Below are 14,922 nucleotides of genomic sequence, written 5' to 3' on the forward strand. Positions count from 1 at the left end.
CAAAGAAGATGCAGGTTCCTTTACTCAAATAACTAGTTCATCTATATCATCTATACTGAGAGCTTTTCCAGTGAATTAAGTAAAGCTAATACAGTGGCTAAAGATATGCATGTTTTATACAGATGTGTTTTCCTCGGAGCCAATTTCTGCTTTTTAAGTTTTGGTGTGAATTCCCACAGTTTAGGTTTTGAAAAGAAATTTTCTTTATGATGTCATATTTATGTTCCATATTGTACTGAGCAGTACTGTTGCAATCTTAAAATACATTCTAAAATATGAAAAACATGTAAATGATCACTGCTTATATGCAGAAGACTTTTCCAAATATTAATAAAAATGTAATTCAGTGAAATTCTACAATGAAGACAGGATTTAAAAATATGTGTAATACATTAGCAATATAAAGTTTCTCCCTTTCTTGTATTACTATGTTTGTTATTCAAATAACTCCAGATTACGATGTGAAATGCTCTTCATTCTATCTGAAACACTGTTTCTTCATAGTCCTTATTTCACAGTGTAATATACTATTTAGTTACATACTGTAGTTCATAGTGTTCCTGCCAAGGATACTGTGGCCATCTTAAGTTCAACTAACAGTAGTGGATCCTGGTTGGGGAAGGCTAAAGTAATATTAGCCTTCGGACAGGCAGACTGATGTTAAGGCAAAAAAAGATGAGATAAATTTATCCATATCTTGTTCTTGAAAACATTTCTTATACCTAGACTCCAAAATTCTAGTTCCCACCAATGAACATTCATGTATTGCTATTCTGCACACACTTTGCAGTTTCTGTTCTGCTAAGACTTTTAAACACTTAATTCACCTTAATTAAGTTCCTGGGTACCTCATGTGGTGTGAAATTTATTTTGTGTACACACAAGACTGGAAACCAAAGTCTATTTCAAAGTCAAGATTTTCAAACTTTTATGGTTTCCCTCAAACACATAAACCAAGGAATTTGGGTACTCAGATAAGTGGCTTCATTTTCAGAGATACCGAATAGCTATCAGCATAACTAAATCCTACTCACTTCAAAGGTAGCAGCAGATGCACATCAGATCTAAACTCAGGTCACTAGTCCATAGTCTAAACTAAACAAAAATATGCATAACAAAAGGCTGAGCCCAAGAGAGTTTATCAACTTGCAAGGAATCAGTAGAAAAGATCATGAGACCTCAATACTCCTGACAACCACTCCTACTCTTTTGCAACGTTGATACCCTTATCTTAATGGAAAACACATGAATGGGAAATACTCTTCTTGTACATTGTTTTTCTTTATTCACATATCCACCAATCTTTTACTGATGGGTTTTCCTTATCTAGACAATTAGTAGAAGTACATTCTACCAAAGCTGGCAAGAAAACAAGCCCCAACAACAGGTTTGGTCCAGACTCTTCCAGTTTTTAAACAATGCAATAAGGCTTCCCCCACTGCTTTAGGGAATGAAAAAGAAAGAATACAGCCATGAAATGGCAATCCTGCGGTTCTTAATGCATCCAGTGTAGTGTTACACATCAGAAAAAAACTGCATCTTAAGATGTACAGGTGATCATGGTCATCAATGGAAAAGAAAGAAAGAAAAATAACACTATTCAACTATACTTTCCTCTTATCTCAGGGCTATAATAAACCCCAAAGCCTGGATCATTAATTATCTTTTAATATAGGTTATCACTATGGTTTTGAGTAAGAATAGAGCCAGGTAGCTCTTCAGAGCAGCGACTTGATAGACACAATGGCACGCCTCGCTCCTGCTTCAGTCCTGACCTTAAATGCAGCAGAACAAAATCAAACTTCAGGTATTTGCCCACTGAATTCGGGCACAAACAAAAACAGACAAAAGATCAGGTAAACGTGTGGTGAATTTTACTTACATCCACAAATCTCACTACATCAAAGGATTTGAGAAACTGAAGTCTGACAGTGATACTGGCAAAACAAGTAGCAAGAATCTCAGAAAAAGTGGCTGTATCAACCTGCAGCAGAAACAAAATATTTCAGAGAGGTTTAGATACCAACCTCAATGTAATAAGACAAAGAGATACATACTATCCCAATCAGCATTTCAGTTGCAGACCTTCTGTTTGTTAACCCTAAAGACTTAATTCCATCTTCAGAAATCAGGTTGGACCTTAGCAACCCTTTAGATACCCTCAAAAAGTATTTGAAGGGGTGCTGTGTCCAACAAAAATGTAATGGAGAATCTAGTTGCAGCCTGAAAATCTGAACTGACATTCTAGGCATCCATTTGCCCATGACTGAAGAAAATGTTTTGCCACATGTGATGTGATCTCCAATAATTACCTTACTCGCTCCTGGATGGACATTTCAGTGCAACAAAAGTGTCATATGAAAACTGCTTATTTCAATGGATTTTGGCTTCCATAGTTGACTGAAAAGATAGTCATGATTAGCAATACATGTTTAATAGAGAGGAAATATAATTAGCCAGGAGTTTTAACTACGAACTTGATGAAAGCCATAAGGTACAATGTAAAATTTATTTTGGACAAAGGAATCTTGTGAGGTTTTGTTATTACACAAAATGAATTAACGAACATCACAAGCTATAGATGAATAGGCATCCCGAATCTCTTCCTAACCCTATAGTACTGCCATGGGACAGACCTGAGCTCTCACAGCCTGCAAGTCCTGAAAGACCAAGTCCTACAGATCAGTCTCCTGATGGAACTCTGACCCACCAGGAATATCTTTCTCCTTACAGATAAAGTACAGACCTAAAAGGATATACTGAATCTGTCAAAACCTAAATCATGATAAAGTCTCCTGCAAATTATGACCAATAAATTATTTATTTCTTCAGTTCCAAGAATGTTCAAAAATGTGCTGAATGTATGAAAGTCACTTTATGAATGGATTTTTGTGATGGTTCTAAGCCGCACCTACTGCCCAAGGTACACTTAAAAGAACGCAAAAGAAATTTCTGGCAACACTAAAAACCTGGAAATCATTCTTATAATGAATATTTTGGGGTTTGTATTTTCATTCTCAGTGTGGGCATGCTTAGCAGAAGGCCCCAAGTGCAAGTTTTCATTGCAGCAGAGCTGAAGATGATGCGATGCCCAGGAGACACTTTCCTGCTCATTTAATACGTGTCGCTGACCACTGACAGAATGAAGTTTAGTAACACAAATACTAAGTTGAGAATGATCTGTTTAGACACTGATTGATGGGTTAGTCCTCTGAATCTACTACAACTTTTCTTTAATTTTTCCAGTGCTTTAAAAAAAAAAGGAAAAAAAAAGCATTGAAAAAAAAATTAAGGCACTGTTTGCTTTAACAACAATCATTCCTTTTCCTCCTAAAATGCAGAAGTCTGATGGTAAGTGAATCTTTTGTCTGACAGGCCACACTTAACTGTTACAAAGTCACCTTACAAGTTGAAGTCCCTTTATTTCTAAAGTTGCCAGACATTTTTCCATCCCCTGTATTAAAATAAGTAGAATCTGTTTGGAGCTCTGAATACCCGATTTTTCTTTATGAATCCAATCCCACTACTGTTAGGAGTTTAGGACAGTCTCTAAGTAAACCTTCAAGAGCTAGCTTCCAGCTTTTAGCTGGAAGAGTTTTGAAAGACAATGTCCCTTCCTTTTGGGATAAAAGCCCCTGACATGATAGGTAGCTTCAGGGTGGGCAACTATCCTGGAAAAGTGACATCTACCAGCAGTGCTCCTTTGGGAGGAACACAGAGGAATGTCCTTCTTGTCTTTGTCTCCCTGTATTACCAGCCTATCCTTCATGTTGACAGGTGACTGGTACCGTTCCCCAGAAAGATTCTCAGTAGCTTTCCCATACGGAGTCCTTCCAAGGTTGCTGTATTCATACACAATACTGTTGTTCATTAAAGCTTGAGACTGGCTTTAACAGACATGTTGCCTATGTAAGATCATGAATAGTACTTCTATAGTGAGAATATCTACATAAATAGATCATTTGAACACAAGCTGTTCAAATCTGACTGCTAAAGGAATCCTTTCTAGACACACAGTGAGTATCTGGAGCATTGTAAGGGATGTGAATCAAATGAATTGTACTAGGAAAGGAATCAAACGGATTGTACTAGGAAAGGAAAATGGTAAATGAGACACAAAACCTCCCGTGTCATGAATCTTATTGGCAAAACTATGCAAACAACAATTTTCCATACTGATGGAAATTCTAAAAAACTTTTAAGTAATTCCTTTTATCCAGATTACTTAAAAAAAAAAAAGTGAAAGCTAAATGTTTTATGTTTTTATAAACTGCTTTCTCTTCCCCACCTCATCTTGTTTGGCCTTATTTTGGGTTTGGTTGGTTGGTTGATTTGGTTTTTTGGTTTGTTTTTTTTTTTTCAGACAGAGATTGCAAAATGGAAATGCTTTATAGAACGCCTCAAAGTGGTCAAATTCTCTCTTTTTTTTTTTGCTAGGAAATTTCAATTGACTCTTGTTTTTGATTTTCAGACTCTGAAAAGTCAAGAAAGCCCTTTTTGTTTGGTTCCATATCAGATATCCATGTCAACCGGAGGTCTCTGCATCAGAGGCTGTGTTCTCCCCAGCTGAGGCTCCTCTTCCTTAAGAGGCCAAAGAGAAGAAAGACACCTTGCTGCTGGCTCACCCAAGGTATGATTGTTTACCTTTTTCACTGCTCTTTTTCTTTTTTTCCTGAAAGGACGCAGTATTTGAGGAATGCAGGAAGAACCAACTGTGGCACAAACTTCTATTTACTTCCAGCTTCACTGCAAACCGTCTGCTTCCATTGAACTTGGCAGCTGATATTTGCTCAGTTTATTGTCTGCTTTCCAAGAATACAGCAAGTGTTGCCTACTAAGTACTAGGCATGACAGTCTTTAAAGAAAATTTCAGGGAGGCAACAAATATGAAAAAATTATGCCAGGAAGTATCTACTAATAGTTTTCAACTTCCCATATTCTTCACATTCTTTAAATAGTCCTTTGGTAAGCCTGTAATACAGGCAGAACCTGTTTCAACAAAACCAACAAGAGAGATGTTTAGAGAGCAGGGAACCTCAAAACCTTCTTTCAGGATTCCTATTAACTACACTGCTCAATGTTTTCAGGCCATGCTGAGCAAAGGATAATAACAAACCTTGCTCCGATTTAGAAAACTGCTTGTATTTTTAAAACACAGGACTTGTTTGAAAAGATAAAACAGTGTTTTTACAGATTAAACATGGGGTTACCAGAACCAAAGCTTTTTTCCTGGCAAACTATTTTCTGTTGATTTTGTGTTCTACGTTTGCTCTCCTCACTCCCCTTACCCTCAAGGCTCACTGTTCTTTCTCTTCAAGTACAAATCCAAACAATTACACCATTACAGCTCTGTTCCATTTACTGCTCAGCAGTTACAGACTCAGAACCTCCATATTCTTCTGCCATAAAGAAAAAACTATAGTGACCCCAGGCCACAACATGCCATCTAAGACTCTCTCCTTTCTATCTCCTCTCTCCACATGAGGGGGATGCACATCAGGCAAAGAGCAAACAGAAAAGTCTCAGATCTGTAGCCTAGACAGGTGTGTGTGATGCTCACCATGATCCTACAGTGCTCCATTTGTAAAAGGTACACTCTATAAATCACTCCAGGAGGACTTTGACTAAGATGGAACTTCCTTATCTAGGAGGCCCTGCGCTACCATGACCTATGTACTTTCTGACAGGACAGTCATGGATTGTGTTGCCAAAGGATGGGCAAGAACAGCACAGGACCTCATGGGGGACAGCTCTGCTTTTAAGGACCTGCATGATTTGTAAATCTGCTTCATAGACTGTTGCAGGTGGTGGAAAAGTGTGTTTTTGCTAAAGCACAGCATTTGAGGAACAAGTTCTCATTTTCATAGGCACTTTGCCATTAGTTTGAGTGGCTTAGTAAGACTTTTTTTTTAACTTAGTTTAATTTTCCCTCTAGAACAAGATGTTTTAAAATCCAGTGAAAGATTTCCCCTTGGAAAAAGAGTTTGGAGATGCAGATGCAGATGCTTGAAGCTGCTTCAGGTGCTAAAAGGGGCAGGGTGACACAAAGCCAAGGAGCAGCACAGTCCAGCAAACTGCAGCAGCCTCTGGAGATCCAAGCTGAGAGGCACGGAGCAGTGGGCATTTGAGGTGTGTGTAAGGTTGGAAGCCTGGTGGAAGGGGCCCTCAGGAGTTAGGTAACAGCAGATCCAAGAGAAGGGACAGGTGGAGGTGAAGTTCTCGTAAGTTGGATCTGGGGACGAGTCCTATCACCTCAGGACATAAATCAGGAGGGACTGCCAGTTCACAAAGGACACTATCCCAAGTAGGACCTCTGACTGGGAAACTGGCTGGCAGGGCAAGTACCTGCACAGGGTACTTGGGAACCCTTCTTCACCTACAGCTGTTGGAAAGATGATTGCCCACAAGAAAGGCCATTAAATGCTCTTCATAAATTATATTTCTCCTAACAAGTACTATAACTGAGCCGAGAAACTGGCTATCACCTATGCCACTGCAGCTCCCAAAGATTTTACCAGCCAGGACATACATGTCTTTAAGAAGGCTCCTAAGGACTGTCCTGACCTACAGCAGTCATTTTAGACAATGATGCTGCCTCTGCCCATAACATGAGCTCCACGACTTCTTCCCTCTTGGACACTTCGTATCTCTCCACTTCTACTTCAGGATGAGCCTGTCTCCAAAGGTAAATGAATGCACATAAGGTAAGCAAGGAAAGTAGGTGACACTAACTAGGATTAAACTGACTTCAGGTCTCTGGTTCACTTCCCCATAGCCTCTAATATATCAGTCTCCCTTTTGCAGCTCAGCTGAGGGAGTCCTGGCACACATACAATTTCCTGGTATTAATTTGGGTAAATAAAACCCGACCCAAAGCCACCAAAATAAACCAGAGCCTCACATTCACTTCATACATACCACAATGCAAAAGTTAAGAATTCACATACATATTTTTTATCAGGATGTTAGTTTAGGATCTGAAATATTTCTCACTTGCAACTAATCATGAGTAAGAATATTATTTAAAAATCCAAATATTGGTGTTATGATAACAAAGGGACAGGTAGATAGTTATCAGAACACACAACAATGTCTTTCAGTGAAAAAACACAGAAATTTTGTTACAACCACCAATCATGTCCTACCAAGACTCTACAAAAGTGTCACTAGAAAAAGCAGCCAAACTGAACTACAGTCTGTGAGATTTGCAGACAAACAGTGTATTCAAGAAGGAAATTATTTAATTGTCAAGGGATGTAACCATTTTTCATCTCCTCTGTGGTAAGTAAAATAGACTTGGTATATATGCCTTCCACGTAGATGCTATTGTGTCATGCTGTTCAGCACTTTACACATTCCTTCTTCATCAACCACCTTCCTACTGAATGAAAACTTGTCATATCATCTTCATCACCTGTCACTGTTTAATTTGCTATCACTTTCACTAATATTGCCTAACACCACAGTCTGGATGACACCCTCTTCCCACTGAAGATAAAGAAAAAATCCCAAACAATCCACCTTTACAATTAGCTTTAGCAGGACCAGAATTTGCACTTCTAATCTCCCCAAGGTCTAGTAGTCCAGGGAACAAAAGTATAGAAAAGCAGCTGGGTCTGTATATGCTGGGACTTTGCTGAACCCATAAAACAGCATGGTCAGGCTTAGCCTTCTTATCTCTTTGTCTCTTTATTTCCCCCCTTTCCCTTGTACTCTTCAATTCTGTATTTTCTGCCTAAGACTTTTCCCATCTCATGTCAGTTGGTTGATCCCTATCCATTTTTCCTCCCCCACATCCGAAATAGCTTTTTCAGAGACTGGAATACTCAGCTGTTACTGACAACAGATGCTGTTTTTGCCAAGAATTAGATTTTTACCTTTTGTTTCATTCTGTATCTTCTTTTTATCTGCCATGGTCTTTTTTGTTTTGCTAGTTTCCTTTCCTATCCTATTCTCTGATTTTTCTCCCTTCAAAACTATTCCTCTCTTCCCTCTTCCCTCATCTGTATTTTCTTGCTTCCGCTACTTACGTCCCATTTCTCCTCTGGAGTATTTCAACTCCTTTATTTTTCTGTGTTTTTCCCTCTCTCCCATTTTTACTTTTCTCACTCCCCTCTGCCTTCAGGTACCTGATGCAGCTGTACAGACATCTAACTGCTGCTCTGCCTGCAAATCCTGAGAGGAGTGGACCAGCCCAAACGCCCACTGATGTGGAGAGGGGCTGCGTGTGTCCTGCAGCCGACAAACAACTCCCGGGACACCAAGGGCTGCCTCTTCCCACCCAGACTACCTTCTCACGCCTGTCTGGAACAGAGGGCATTATAAATGGTTACAGGCAAGTGAAACCATTAAAATCATGGCAATGATCTATAACAAGGCTACAATATTTACGTAAAACATTTAATAATAAGCCTCACAATTTAAATATTTTTTTCTATTATGCTCCATTGTCTGTCTACAGCTACATTGTGCATTAGCACAAGCAAAACTGAAGTTAAAAACTAGGTATTTCATTGCAGTGATGTGTTTTGACCCATTTTCATTGTTGCAAGTAAACATGGAAGCAGTAATAATTCTCAGTAGCTCACTCATCTTTAAAAGTGAATTTCTTTCCAGCAACATGGTAATGCTCTAACCCAAAACTTTTTAAAAATTGAAAATACATACAATGTATTATATAAAACATATTGCATTACACAATAAAGCATAGAGACATTTTAATCAACTCAATACTCTGGTGAAGTCCGCAGAGTCAAATAAATAACTAGGAAGATGAACATTCCTCTATCTAAATGCACTTTTTTCCCAGAATTACAGAAAACATGACACAGCACAAAGCTACTTGTGCTTTTCAGGGACAGACAAACACCAATTAGGCCTAATGTTCAGGGTCACTCACCCCACTCCAAGTCGAAATCAATTATGATTTTTCCTAGTGACATCAAAACTGACTATGCCTCAAGAGGCTTTAACAGCAGCTTGTATGCTGAGGCCCTACTGAGGTGAGGATCTCTGAGTCAACAGAATTACTAACTTTGCTTAGAGTTGAGCACCTAATTAAACATCAACTCAAAGCCAAAATACCCACCCCCTGTGGTGAAGTCCTAAACCTCAGGGTGCACAGCAAAGTTGAAAAGTCAGGAATGTAATTTCTCAACTTTTTAAATGATGATCATTTAGTTGCAGTACGTTGAAAATTAATCTTACAAAAATACACGAGGCTGTTCAAGCATTACCTTCTCTTAAGAAATTTCATGAAAAAAACCCCTGCTCTCCCTGCAGGTAAACTGTTTTTCACTGCAGCACGAGAGATATTCCAGGTACCTATGTAGCCCCAGCATCACTTGCGCAACAGGATCTGCATTTGTGGCACAAACTTTATAAATAACCCTGCTCACAGTGTACAGACTGGTTCTTATGAGCCAAAATCACTTCCCTCCATCCCTGACCACAGGACTAGCTTTACAGTTACATTTCAGAGGAGAACCCCTGCATTTTGAGCTCCCCATTACATTAATTTTCTTTAAGAAATATGAGTAGCCCCGATACCAAAGTACTCCAAAATGTGCATATGGATATGTATGTAACATATGTCTAAATGCCTTTTTTTTTTTTAAGTAGCATGTTACAAAAAAAATGTTCTTTTTAATTCTAATACTGAGTGCAATTCTCCTCATTTCTTCAACACACATGAAGCAGGTGGCTTTGGCACTGGGCTACTTCTATTTCTCACCAACCCACACTGTACTGTGCAGTAGGTATTACACTGCACAAGAGGAGCAGTTAATCTCTTTCTAAAGACACGTGTATCCTTTGTGAATGACCTTTCATTAAATTCCAAATTACCAAAGTCACCATTACTCATAGAAAAAAGTAATCAAAGTTTTAAAGTCCTTTTCTGTGCAATAATTTTTATGTACCTGCACACGTACTTCACTGTTAGTTACTTTTAAGATTTCCTTCTGCAAATTAGTAACTTAAGGAACTCTGCAGATTTTCTTCCTTAAAATAAAATTTTACTGAATGGATGTCAACTTGTTAAAATTGATGCTTTAGAGAAACTACAAGTAACAGAAAGGACAAGTCTGGAAATCTCCATAGTCTTGAGTATGCTGCATTTCTTCATTCATGTTTAAGAAGGCATTTAGGTACATTTAGGCAGCCTGACAAAATCTTTAAGTGATTAAGATTCAAAGATGGGCCTTCGTGACCTTTATGAATTTCCAGGAATATCATTCAAGACCAAAAATGAAAATATAAAAACCTGCATTCTGTATTACAAAGCATTTCAACATCTCCAACATTTTAACATTTGGAGTAAGTTCTAATGCCTGCTTAGAAATAAATCTGAATGGTTTTACTCCTGTTTCACTGCCACTAAAGAACCCAATCATGAAAAGCTAATTACAATGCTATTATTAGACACATGTTAAAGTTGAGAAGGTGACAGTACGTTTTCACCCATTGGTTAAGGGTCTCTGAAATACCACTGTCTGCACAGATGTGCAGACCTATTACAAACAAAAAAAGTAGTATTTGTGGTATTTGGAGTCTCCCATAAGTCATTAAGTAAGTGCAACTTAGAATCTAATCTAGGACTACTTAGAGTGCAATCCCTTTGTGTACACTCCCTCTTACAGGGAAAGCCAGCTCCCAGCAACAGGAGTATCAGATTCTTGCAGCATCCATGACACTTGTAAGCATTCAGTGGTCAGAACACCACTACATATCCTTCAAATGACATGGACCACTGAAGCTGGAAAGGTATCTTCACTGAACCAAGCCGGCTGGTATCTCAGCAATCCACCAGGACACGAGCACCAGCTTGCCCCCAGCGGCGTGCAGAATCTCGCCCGAGGAGTTGGTGGGTTTTTTTCATTTTTGAAAGTCAACAGTTTTGAGTATTGAAATGCAAAGGGTAGGCACCAACTTACAACAGCGGCATCTCAAAAATACTTTACACTGCAAAATGCTTGTAGTTGTTTTTTTTACTGCAGGATTTCAGAGAGACAATCCGTTAGACAACAAGGTGATAAGCATGACAGAACACTAACACAGTGAGCTAGCCAGAGATAATAAAAGAAGGGACAGCATTTCCAAAGTTAAATTGTCAGGGTACGCATTATATGAAATATAAAGAATACTCCATTAATGCTAATAGACTGTACTACCTAAAATATTTAATAATGTACTAGTTTTTTTTCTTGCTGCTAAGTCATTAGTAATATGCACCTGTTAGTTAAAAAGCTGAATAATGCAAAGTGTGTTTTGATTTCTCGTGTTACCATACCACTCTGTAATACCAACACTGGAAGATGTTATTATCTTTCCATTTTTGAATGAAATAAGTATAAACGTATTTTAAAAAGAGAAAAATAAATTTTGGGTATATTTACTGCTTGTTAAACTACATACTGTGCTTTCAGTTCCTGACACCCACCTCATATTGTCAATCTTTGATATCATGATTCATTACCTTATAAATGAAAATAACCGACATGTCATAGGTGTAAGGACTAATAAGTCACAAGCTTCTACGCACACAACAAGGACATCACCCCTCCACCAGCAATACCAAGGTGCACACGGATAATGTAGTTATTTGTGAAAATAATTAATTAGATTTAGGACTTGACTATTACAGCTTAAAACGCCCCGAAGACAGTAACATTGTGGGAGGAAAAAAGTTAATAAATGTCGCCTCTAATAAACAATTACAACAGGTTCCCAAAGCGCGGGCGGCCGGAGGTCCGAGGGGAGGGGAAAAAAAGTTTGTCGGTGCAGGGGGCGGGCGGCTCGGCCCCGCCACCGCCCCCCTCCAGCCGCTCCGGCCACCGCGCCGCCCCCGGCCCGGCCCCCGCGGGGTCCCTGCCCGGCGGGACCCCCAGCTCCGCACCTCCCGCGGGCAGGAGCCGCCGAGGGCGCATCCGTGAGGGCTGTCCCCCCTCCCCACCGCCCCCTCACCTGCTGGCCAGGCTCTGCCGGCAGTGCTGCCTGAAGGGCATCAGGTGGTAATTCATGGCGTCCAGCAGCAGCTTCTGGCAGACGGGGTCGGTGCGCATGAAATCCACCGACTGGACCCGCTCCACCAGCTCCGGCGCCGGGATGAGGGCGAAGCGGAGGCGCTTCATCAGGTCCGGGGCGTACTGCATGCGGGTCTCCCGGTCGTGCTCCAGCCAGAGCACGGACATCTGGAAGAGCGCCAGTTCCGACTCGACGGGGGGGGGCAACGAGTCGAGGAGGGCGCGCATCTCCTCGAAGTTGAGCAGCAGCACGTCCTCCACCAGGTACTTGTTGGCCAGCTTCTTGGTCTCCTCCAGGCCGTGCAGGGCGGCGATCTTGCACACCTGCTTGTAGTTCTGCACCGAGATCTGGTCGTTGAGGAACTGCACGCACAGCTTGGTGACCTGCGGGATGTGTAGGATCTTGCTGACCGACAGCACCTCCTCCACCGTGTCCAGCGAGAGGGTCACGTTGGCCGTGTACAAGTACTCCAGCACCAGCCGCAGCCCGATGGACGAGCAGCCCTGCAGCACCAGGTTGTTGATGGCCCGCGGGCTGGCCAGCAGCTTGTCCTCCGGGGAGGAGGACGGAGTGCCAGGCTCCTCCTGCGTCTGCGGCGGCGGCGGCTCCTTCGGCGGGCCTCCCAGCCCGTCCTGGGCGCCGGGCCCCAGCCCTAGGGCGTGGGGATGCCCGCCACTCCCGCCGCCGCTGGAGAACAGCGATCGGAAGTACTGGGAGCAGGAGGCCAGCACGGCCTTGTGGCAGTGGAACTGCTGGCCCTGGGCCGTCAGGGTTACGTCGCAGAAGAGCTGCTTCCTCCACAGCAGGTTGAGGCCGTGCAGCAGGTTGTCGCTGTGGCTGGGGTCGAAGGTGGAGGTCCTGTCCCCGGATCTGGACATGGCGAGCGGCCTCCGGCACACCTGCCTTTTAAACCCTCCTCCAACCTGGGCAGAGGGGTGGGGAGGAGAGCGGGGTGGGGGGGACACACGGGACGACACAACAATAAACACAGAGCTTTAGAGGCCCGGAGGGCGCATCCCGGCTATGTGCGCACGGGTGGCGGGGTCGCAGCCGGGGGACGGGGTCCCCTGTGCCCACCAAGCCGAGCCGACTCCCCCCTACCCCCCCCCGCCCCGGACACGGACGGGCTCGCTCGGAGGGGCCGCAACTTGGGAGGGCTGGAGGAGATTTTTTTTTTTTTGCCTCTCCCCTTTAACACCTCCCTTGCCCCCTGCCCCCTTTTCTCCTCCCTCCCAGGTGCAAACCGGGTTGCTCTACAGGGGCAGAGCGAGGAAGCCGGGGACATTTTAAAAGCTGGGCCACCCTCTCTCCCCCCAGCTACCCAAGCAATCACACACACCAAATACCCCCACCCCCCACCCCAACACCGCCAGGGCCAGAGAAACTACCAAGTGACTGAAACTCTGTCGGGCAGGCGAGCAGCCCTTCCCGCCCCGCTCGCCGCCAGCCCCCGGCCCCCTCTGGCCGCTTTGGCAACTCGGTGGCGCCAGGACCCGCGTCCTCCCCGGGGGGCGCCGTGCCCGTGGCGGGGGCCCCGGCGCTGGCCGGCATGGAAGGTGAGCCCCTCTCCTCGACCCACCGCGGGGGCTGCAATACTTGGCACCCCGGAGCAGGGACGGGGGGGATGGAAGCGGCACCCCGGGTCCGGCGAGGGGCCGCCCGGCGCTGTCCTGCCCGGCTCGCTACTCCTCGCAGCAGACGGCGCCGCGGCCGTAACTCCGGTAACTACGTGAAGTTCAAGTTGGCAGAAGGACGGGGGAGGCGGGAAGGGGTGGCGGGGAGCGGGGCCCTGCCCGGCGGTCCCTCGGTCCGGCCGGACGCCGCCGTGCCCTCCCCTCCCCGGCCCCGTGCCCGGCCCAGGGAGAGCGGTCGGCGGGGCTGCCCCGACCTGCGGCCGCACCTGCGGGGGCTGCGCAGCCACCGACCCGCGCTGACCGCATCCCGCCCCGCGGAGCGCCGCCGCTCTTCCTCCTCCTCAGCGGGATCCCGCCGAGACCTGCTCCTGCCATTGCAGCGCTCTCAGTCGCTCCTCGCCAACGCTGGGCTTCCTCTGCCTCCCTTCACCCCCGCCTCGCCCCATTTATCGGCACAGCGAGGGGCTCCCTCCAGCCGCTTCCCTTGCCCCGGCGCCGCTCAGCCCCGCTCCGCGCCCCGCCGCCGGCTACAAAAACCTCCCGGAGCCTCTCCCTTTAAGTGGACCCGGTCAATACCCCCCCTCCCCACCGCTCGCACACACACACACACACACACATACATACATACATACATACATGCACACGCAGACACAGACACATACTCCTCCTCTTTCTCCCTCCCTTTCCTTCTTTCTCGTTTTGCCCATTTCTTGCAATCGGAGTTTATTCGGTAAACGCGTTCGTTACACAACTGCCTCCCCCCCGCACACACAGACACCCCTTTCCTCTCCCCCATCAACAAACAAATCAGGAGGCACTAGAAAATGCACAGAGACGGTTAGACACAAGGCCAGAAACTTACCTGCTCCAACACCAGCTGCCAAAGTAAAGGTTCACTTAAGCTCCCCCCCAAAAAAATCAATTGTCCTTCCTTTTTTAAAGGTTTGCTTGCTCCTTCCAAAAAAAAAAAAAAAAAAAAAAAAAAGAAGAGAAAGAAAGAAAAAAAAAAACCTTCTGGTTCCCAACTCGAAGCAGTCACTCTTTACAATTTATTTTGTCGTACATCATTTGATCACCATGAATTAGCAACAGCAAGAAAATGTACGAGAGAGAGAGAAGGAGAGAGAGAGAAAGAGAGAGAGAGAGCGCAGAGCTTTCTGCAAGAGAAGAAGAAGAAAAAATGTACGTGTGACAAATTATGCTACCAAGAAACAACACATCATTATCCTTGGGCCTGGGGCTCAGTGAGTCGTAACGAGAGTAA

At 44.0% G+C, this 14,922-nt stretch overlaps 1 protein-coding gene across 2 annotated transcripts in view; it reads right to left on the reverse strand.

Moving 5' to 3' along the window:
- Positions 1–14,290, reverse strand: part of KLHL14 (kelch like family member 14) — a 64,000-nt gene extending 49,710 nt beyond the window's left edge. Inside the window, exons 1-2 of one of the 2 annotated variants that reach the window (XM_027638839.1) lie at positions 13,925–14,290; positions 11,965–12,947 (exon numbers count right to left, since the gene is read on the reverse strand). In XM_027638839.1, the coding sequence (XP_027494640.1) occupies positions 11,965–12,902 (938 nt within the window). In that variant the 5' untranslated portion in view covers positions 12,903–12,947; positions 13,925–14,290. Of the gene's footprint in view, positions 1–11,964; positions 13,154–13,924 lie in introns of those variants that run through there. The other variant, XM_027638838.1, reaches the window with a different exon arrangement.
- Positions 14,291–14,922: the final 632 nt, after the last annotated feature.

The sequence above is a fragment of the Corapipo altera genome, unplaced genomic scaffold (assembly GCF_003945725.1).
Source record: "Corapipo altera isolate COAL_440 unplaced genomic scaffold, ASM394572v1 49, whole genome shotgun sequence".
In the NCBI taxonomy this organism is placed as follows: domain Eukaryota; kingdom Metazoa; phylum Chordata; class Aves; order Passeriformes; family Pipridae; genus Corapipo; species Corapipo altera.